At 37.0% G+C, this 8,875-nt stretch overlaps 1 protein-coding gene across 1 annotated transcript; it reads left to right on the top strand.

Moving 5' to 3' along the window:
- The first annotated feature begins 6,307 nt into the window (after positions 1–6,307).
- LOC110424625 (ethylene-responsive transcription factor 11-like) lies at positions 6,308–7,524 on the top strand. Its single transcript, XM_021439229.2, has one exon. It carries the CDS (start codon positions 6,431–6,433, stop codon positions 7,160–7,162), a length of 732 nt encoding a protein of 243 aa, XP_021294904.1. The 5' UTR covers positions 6,308–6,430; the 3' UTR covers positions 7,163–7,524.
- The last annotated feature ends 1,351 nt before the right edge of the window (positions 7,525–8,875 follow it).

Here is an 8,875-nt window from a genome sequence, read left to right as displayed (position 1 = left end):
GTCCCTGCAACTGCAGGGACTTGGTCACGACACTAACCTTCAAAGTCTTAAACAAAGGCAATTTCCAAACAATCTTAATGGATAATTTTGTTTTAGCAGGTCAAACACTATTCATGATTTGTATTTATTATTATTATTATATATATATATATGGTGCCGACAGCTCACCCTTCCAACCCCAAGAAATTTTCTGAGAAACTGCTTATGTTCTTTAGATCTTGGTAGGTTTTAAGATTAACAAGCTAGAAACCAGAAAGTCAAGAAGAAAAGCGGCACGTAGCTTCCATGAACATAACGCATACATGTCAGCAGTTCGAAATTCAGCGTTGAGTCCGTGTAGAATTTCTGTGGTCTGGACTTAATTTCCAGTTCCAGCCCATGCTTACACCATGGCGTTTGACGATTTTACCTTTCAAAACCAGTTTGGGTCATTTTATGTGGGAGCAAAAGTATTAGAACATCAAATTGAAAAATTGAAAAATTTAAAAATTAGTTTCAAGACGTGTATTAATATTATTATCTTTAAAGTTTTATTTACCTTTATTTATAGTATGCAAAAAAGTTATCAACGTATAAATCTCGAAGATATAATGAAGTTCAAAGATTGATGACGTTTTATACTGACGAAATCAATCCACTGAACACTCACTGGAGTATAACAAGATTATTAAACTTTTATAATTTTTTTAACAGAAAAATAATATAAAATAAAACTTGAAAGAAGTTTGAGAAAGAAAAATGTGAGATATTAATGTTTTTCCGATGCACGTTGAATAGAGAGAATTCTCTTTTATAGGCATAGATGTTTTGTTCTCAACAAATGCTGTTTATATCTTTCAAAGAGTTGTTTCTGTTAATTTTTTTTTAACAAACGTGATTATTTTTATTTTTATTTAATTTTATTTATTTATTTATTTTTAATAGATATAATCTTTATTTTGATTTTAATTTTCAACAGTAATAATTTTCTTTATATTTTGATATAAAATTATATCTTTTATTTTGAAATGTCAAACAAAAAGAAATGAAATTCAAGTTGCAAACGTTAGCAGCCTTAGCTGAGGAAACCCCCAAGCAAATGTGCAGCATAATAAGTGCGCATCTACGCCGAACAAAACAAAATGAAACAAACAAATGTACAACTGTTCCCATTTCCAGACATTACAGCATCCAGCAAATAAAGGAACATCTCTCTGCTTATAATTCTATATACTATTATGTCATATAACATTTATGGACAAACTTCGACTTAGACCAGGACTCATCTCTTTGTTTTCTACCCGTGACAGATAGGTAAAGGTAAAAAAAGACAGGATGATCAATCTTATACCAATGGAGTTTGAAAGAAAGATTTGAAGAAACATGGAATTTTAATATTGGTAAAAGTCAAAAAAAAAAAAAGGTTTTAACCTTCCTTGGGTGAATTCTTTTCTTCCCTTGGAATCAAGATATAAGACAAGCAAAGGTGAGAAATCTAATGAATTTGAACACGAGACTTTCAACAACCCTAATTGCTTCTAGATTTTCTTTAAAAGAAAAAAAAAAACATTTTGTTCATGGGAGATGCTTCTAGATCCTCAATCAATCACAACTGGAATGCTAAGCTCTGATGCTCTAGCTTCATTGTAGCGTAGCTTGGCCTTGTTGACAATGGTACCACATTCTTTTGTTGACATTACAGGCACCAAAATATTGAGCAATTCCATGGTCCCGATTCTTTCCTTTGACAAAATGACCCCATACTGGGAAGAACGTCACACAGTTTTTGTTTTGTTTTACCTTGGAGTCCAAGCAAAAATTTAACATCCCAAAACAGGCCGGAAACTAGTTTGATGGTCAACACGCATAAATGGGGGATCAGTGTCATGAACCCAACCCAAAATGTAAGCAAAATCTTATATTTGACTTTTGCACGTAATGGCCACAACCCGCAGGCAGTTCCCACTCCCCATTCATACAAGCCTTCACATTTCATTGACTTTGGAATTACTGACCCTACAAAAAAACAAGAAATAAAAAAAAAAAACAGAAAGAGAAGTTTCATTAAAAAGACACGGGAAAACAGACACATGTCTGTGTCCCCATCAGTGCAGTTTACTTCACTGCGCCCCTTACTCATTATTGAAGAAGAAAATAACAATATATTTGGGTTAACAAATTAACGTTAGAAGTAGTTATTAATGAATACTCTTAAAGACGGATATTTTTCGTGTGTAGAAATAATTTTACAGAAAGATTGCTCTATTGAAGATATATATATTTTCATTTAATGCAAATATTTCTTAGCATCTTAACAGAGAAAAGAGATTAAGGAGAAATGGAAGTGGCCCATGGAAAAGAGACAAAGCGAGCTGCTGCTATGGTGGCCAACACAGTGCTGAATCAGCAGATTGGGAAGACTTGAAATTCAGCCACAAGAAAAGAGAGGCCAAGGCTGGACTACAAACTTACAGGTGCCACCTGTTCGAGTCAACGTGTTTCATGCTTTTCATGGTGGCCTGTGTGCCAATATATCTCTTATCTTATTCTGTTCCCACCTCTCCCACCTGCTCCTTGCCACGTAACCAACACCCCTAGCCTTTGCCCATTGCGCACCCTTCCAAATTATTTTCAGTGTTCCTTAGACAAATCTCTTCCTTTCTTTGTACCAACGCCCACAAATACAATGATTGATTTAGATTTTTTACAATAAAAAAGTGTCTTGATCAATTTAAAAATTTCACATTAAAAATAAATAAAATAAGTTTTAAATTTATCAAAAAGAGTTTTACCTTACCTAATAAATATATTTTTAAATTAAAAATATAAACCTATAACAAATAATATATGAAGTTATTTAATTCTTCACGTAAGACTTTTATAACAAATATCAAAATTGAAATAAGTCTGATTGAGATGTAGTGCAATGAAAACATTTTATAATTAAGTTATGATAAATGTCACATCTTTTGTATTTTAAAAAAATGAGATAAATATTAAATTTATAAATAAATATTTTTTTATTTAATTGAAAATGCTGTCCCCTAATTCAAATGTACAGTTTCAAAGATGGGTGGATTTTAATGTCATGTGTCGGATTTGCTTTTTTTGGTTTGTTTTTGTCAACAATTTGAACCTGACAGGGGCTGTTGTGGTAATGGAAATCACGTAATAGTTTTTCATACAAGGAAAATGAAATGTTAGAAACAGTAGTAGTGAGCTTATTATAAAGAGATAGACTGAAAAGTGTGGGAGATTTTGGAGAGAGTATAAATTTCAAAGTCAATCAAGTCAATCGGGGGACGCGGGTGCGGGTGTGGGCGTGGGCCCAAACTTTCTGCCGAACAGCCGGCAGCGGAATTTCGGTGGCTGATTTTGGAGCGTGAATCTTGGAAATTTTATGGGCATCTAGCCACCACCTAGATTAAAAGAAAAGGCCAAGACAATCTCACGGTGGCTCTTCTAGGAAACATAATATAAGCAAATTTAATTATATTTTTTGTCAATGTGGAACCGTGGTTTGGTTGTTGTGAAGAATTTGATCAGATCATACAAACTTCGTATCGTATCTTTTCTATAACCGGCCAAAGAAAAGGAAAATTAATAAATGTTAAAAAAAAGTAATGGAAAATTATTGAGCAATAATCGTGTGACTGTGTGAGCATTGCGCTGCGGTGATCCTTCTAGATGCTTTTGCCTGCATGCCCACCATTGATGAGCTTATAATTTTCGTGCCATAGTGGGTGAACGATACTTTTGGTTTTGCCGCTCATTATTGTATGCATGAATTTGCTTTGATGCTAATCAATGTTTAAGCTTTTAATCACATGTTTATTTTTATGTTAATTTAATTTTTTTTTTCTATTTAGAAAGGCATGAAAGATTAAAATATAGTAGTGATCGTTTACCAATTAAAAGACTGAAGGGTAAATCAAGCATGGCAAAGCATACCTAAGGCAATTAATATTCCCGTGACAAGGGGGGTGGGGAATACAGAGATTTTTAAAGATTTCCCATGCTCAATATTTCGAAATTAAAAATGATAAGATAACCCTGTTTATGAGATTAACATGAAAATTAAATTAGTTTGGCAAAAATAACTAATAATAATGCTGTGCATGCAAAAGCCATCAATTTTCTTTTTCAGGAAACTTTTGGCTTTCGCAAGTGAAGCCACGTGGAGCTCATAAATGCCGTCAAATTTTGGTGCATTTAATGGGAATGAGAAAATGAAAACACTGCCCCCTGCTACAAGGCCAAAATCAATCCATCACTCGCTAGCCGTAACTTTCCCTAGGCAATATAGCCGTATAATAACGTTAACAAACCCTACAATAGGGTTTAATTAATTGACCAGGGTTTTTTTTTTAGTATTAAATTTTTAAACCCAATCCTCAATCTAACTCTTTATTGTCCCCCAAATTCGTTCCAAATCAAGGTCACGAGGCTCACATTAACAAGCCTATCACGTGAAAATTAGGCAGCTAAACCCCAATGCAATGGGTTGCAGTCAGTCGAGGCAAAATGGAAAAGGAAAATCAATAGGCTCGGTGTCCCTAGCAGCTCCCTTTGTTTGGGCTCGCATTTAATGCAGTCAAATTATGCAAACCCAAATTTTTGTCTAGTAATTAAATGAGATTTACGATTGATTTTGGATAAACCTCTTTCCTCTTAATAGTAACAGCTATGACTCATCAAAATGAATAACATGTGTAGGGTTACTTGAATTGGTAGGGACGGATTTCATATCAACCTTCTTAATTACTAATACATTAACAATATTCTTTTTAACGTTTTTATATTTTTTAAAAATTAATAATAGATATTTATAAATACCTGTTAATGATCTGTTTTAACGTACTGTCTTTGTGTGCCATTAAATGATGTATTTAAGTTTAGGTTAATTCAGCAAGGGACCTTGCTTGGAAACAGGCGACGCCGAGCCATACCTCCCCCTCTAAACAGGCAACTTTCCTAATTTACTAACATTTAACATCTCTAAACATACGGCAACGTGTTCTGCGTGATGGTTAATTAGTTAAAAATGAAAACCTAAACCGTCCCCAATAGATTCCGCGGCAAAATAGAAATCCTTCCCTGCTTTAATTACGAGAGGGAGAGGGGGGGTAGTGGAGGAATTTTGTACGGTGGAGAGTGTGATACACGGGGATAGGAGGGAGTGGGGGAAGAGTCTTGTCGGGTGAAATTGATACTAGGTGTCAGAACTACTCATGTGGGCAGCAGGCGGCAGGCGTTGGAGTGTGGAGGGGCTGTTTTTTTTTTTTATGGGTGTTAGGTGCCAATCAACACGCGTAAGGAACAAAGGAAACGTGGCGATATTTGATTGGGTAGTGGGCAACACCAGTTGGGTCCAAGCGAGCGGTTCAAAGGGATAAATAAAGGCGTGGGGTTGCTTCCGAAGCCTGTAAAATAAATAAATGAAAAAAGGGAAAAAAATGGGGAATAGAAACGAGAGAGAAATATAGGGAGAGAGCAAAGAGGCAAAGCAAAGGCAGCACCACTCCCCCCATTTTCTCTCATCAAAAATCAAATAACCGATCCAAGTCACGCGGCGAGATAGCAGAATATGCCGACAACTTGTTCAAACTTCCTATTATCAACTTCACCTCGATGCTTCACGCGCACTAATTTCTTCGTTACAAAATCTTTCAAACATTTTCATTTGGCTTGCTTCAACATGAAATATTTGATTCCATATCTATAAATCACTTTGAAAAATGAAAACACTCTACCTAATTCATGTTTACCAAACTTTCCATTGCTTGATAAAGCCATACAATCAAGTGGCATGTTTGAAGAGTAAATTAGTAAAACTGTTAACTCTTTCCATACGTCAGGCTCTTTGAAAATTACTTTACAAGTTTCTTATCCAATGTTTGAAGATATTGAGATGTCACTTCATAAATTAGTTAGTTTGTCAAATTAAACAAGGCAAGAAAGTTTTTGTTCTTAAGAAATTTTAATAAAGATAAAACAAGAAAAATAAATAAATAAAAAAGTTTCAGTTTTGAGTAAGCTGTGTGAATCGACGCGAGACAAGAGAGAGTGAGATGGGGCCCATACCACCGCACGCAATCAACAGTACTATAACAGCCGTTAGATAATGATAATGATGATATAGCGATGCTCCTCTTCAAGACAACCCACATGCCACGTAATCCAGATACGCAATTTACTAAATTACCACCACTCCGCTCTGTTTCTCGCAGCCGCCCCTTCCAGTCAAATCCCTCGTTGACTGTGCCCCTCCTTTCTCTCTCCTTTAATTCCTCGCCGATTCCCCCTCCCCCTCTATATAAACTCGCTTCCCCTCCATTCTCTCTCAACCCCTCACCAATCCCCAGCGTTTTCTCGCAGCAAAAAGCAAAATACATTGCGCGTTTAAACTTCTCTTTCTTTAAACGGAAACGGACAGGCTTTCCATAATTAAATGGCGCCGAGAGAGAAGACGGCGGTCGTGAAGGGTAACGGCAACGTTAACGGAAATAGCAAGGAGGTGCATTTTAGAGGAGTGAGGAAGCGTCCATGGGGCCGTTACGCTGCTGAGATCAGAGATCCAGGGAAGAAGAGTCGAGTTTGGCTTGGAACTTTTGATACGGCTGAGGAAGCAGCCAGAGCCTACGACACCGCCGCCAGGGAATTTCGCGGCGCCAAGGCTAAGACAAATTTTCCCCTCCCATGTGAAAATCTCACCAATGGTAATAACTGTACCGATAACGATATCAAGAACAACAACAACAACCAGAGTCCAAGCCAGAGTAGCACCGTGGAGTCTTCGAGCCGTGAGGCCTCGCTCATGATTTATTCTTCGCCGTTGGATCTTAACCTCGGTCACGCGGCGGTTACCGGATTCGAAACGCCAGCCGTTAGGTTTCCATTCCAGCAAGTTTCACCTGTAGCGGGTGTGTTCGCTGCCGGCCTACCGGCCGTTGCTAGTCCTCAACTCTTCTACTTTGATTCCTTCGTTCGGCCTGGAGCGATGAAAGGCCAGCAGTATCAACGGATGAGATTCGACCATAATGATTTTCATGCGACGTTTAACGGTGGAGTACAAAGCGACTCCGATTCGTCGTCCGTGGTTGATTTGAACCATCACGAGATCAAGCAACGTCCGCTTCTCAATATCGATCTCAACCAACCTGCTGTTCCGGAAATCGCCTGAATTTTTTCTCCGCCGAACGTAAAACTGGAACATCATGAATTCTTATTTTCCGTTCTTTAAATTTATTTTTCTTACTCTTTAGTCGTTAAGAAAAAAACGAAGGTAGACTAGAGAAAATGAGACCAAAAAAAAGAAGATTAAATTACGGCGAGAGATGTGATTAGTTGATGTGATCTACTGTGACAATCTTCCGATCACAAACCAACGGCGGCGGAGGGATGTGAATACTTAGCTGATGATCTCCTCTTTTTTTGCAACAGAGAAATATCAGTTTGTCTGTTGTTCCATAACTAGTACTGTGCTTTATTCTCCCAATGAATTAACACCAAAGAAATTCCTCCAAGCAGTTTTTTTTTTGTTTTTTTCACACTCTCTGCATTTATGACCTGTTAATTCTTCTATGATTAATAATTTTAATGCAGGACTGGTATCCTCCGCCGGAACCTGAAATACTGTTCCGGCGAGGCTTCCGTACACGGACAGTGCAGGGGATTAATTATTTACTTATTAAGATAAAATTACAAAAACAACAGAAACGCCTCCTATTTGCTGCCACGTGTTTTTGGTGATCTATACGGGAAACTAATATAGTTAAGATTTGGAAAAGGTAGGACAAGTATAACTTACTACTTACCAGGTTAGCTGCATATATGATAGGGCGATTTTTTTTATTATTTTTGATAGTTTTCATTTTATGAGCAATTGTTGCTCTGGGTGGGTAGCCTCTTTCTGAGTCAGTTGGTTACTGAAATTGATTTAATACCAACTTTCTTAATTTGCAAAACTATCCTTCCATTTTTGAGAAATCAAATAATGGGTTTTGGGAATTTCCCTTTTTCCAACTATAGATTCACATAATTATGCTCAACAAAAGAAAAAATAAAAAAAAGGGTTTTAACAATATAATCTAATCATGGATAAGTAAAGCAAGCAGAACCGTTTTTCGTTTTTGTGAATTTCAATGCATGAAATAATTATGAACATAAGATTTGTTGAGAGTTCAAGATTCAGTGTAAGGAAAAACAGACTTGGTCATCAATTATTGATACTACAACTATTTATATCTAGGTTAGGACAATTCAAAAGTTCAGAATTTAATTACAAGATCTGTTCCTGATCTCTTGGTTTTCCTTTATTCTTTGGTAACTTTTCTCTATTTAGACATGGAAGGAGAAATACAGGATTTGTGCACTAAATTGACTTGTATGGTATACGTGGCGAAACCTTATGCCGAGATTGCTCTTTATTACCAACGTGGTATTGGAGGGGAGAAGATATGATAATATTAAATTAAAAACAGTGGCAGCCTAATAGAAACGGGCAATGGGGGCAAAGCAGTAAATAAAGAAGCGCGGAGCGGGTAAAAGGGAAAACAAAGTGAACATGCCAGTAATAGGGGGCAGTGAGGGGGGAAAAACAAGCGGCGCGTGAGGGGATTAAAGAGCGGGTTTCTAGGTAGGAGACCGAAAGGTAATTCCATGTTGACTGGGTACTTCTCGAGATTCGTGTCTGAACTGCACGTGTTATACGGCCGTCCGATCCTTGCGTGTGTTTGTGTCTTCCATTTTCAAATCTAATCATTATCGCAATTGTTCTCCTTTTTTTTTCGCTCTCTCTCTCTCGTAACTTATTTGTTCATTTTTTAAAATAATTATTTACACGAAAAAGGAGGAGAAGGAGACAAGACCGGGCCCCACGTGGACGCGGGCGCTG

Source organism: Theobroma umbraticum, unplaced genomic scaffold (genome assembly GCF_002168275.2).
Source record: "Theobroma umbraticum cultivar Fairchild unplaced genomic scaffold, ASM216827v3 scaffold_204.0, whole genome shotgun sequence".
NCBI classification, from domain to species: domain Eukaryota; kingdom Viridiplantae; phylum Streptophyta; class Magnoliopsida; order Malvales; family Malvaceae; genus Theobroma; species Theobroma umbraticum.
Note: the sequence above shows the minus strand (reverse complement) of the source record. Positions and strands in the feature narration are given on the sequence as shown.

What these genes read in the sequence shown, in the direction of transcription:
- LOC110424625 (XM_021439229.2), top strand. Translation starts at nt 6,431, where the DNA reads ATGGCGCCGAGAGAGAAGACGGCGGTCGTGAAGGGTAACGGCAACGTT.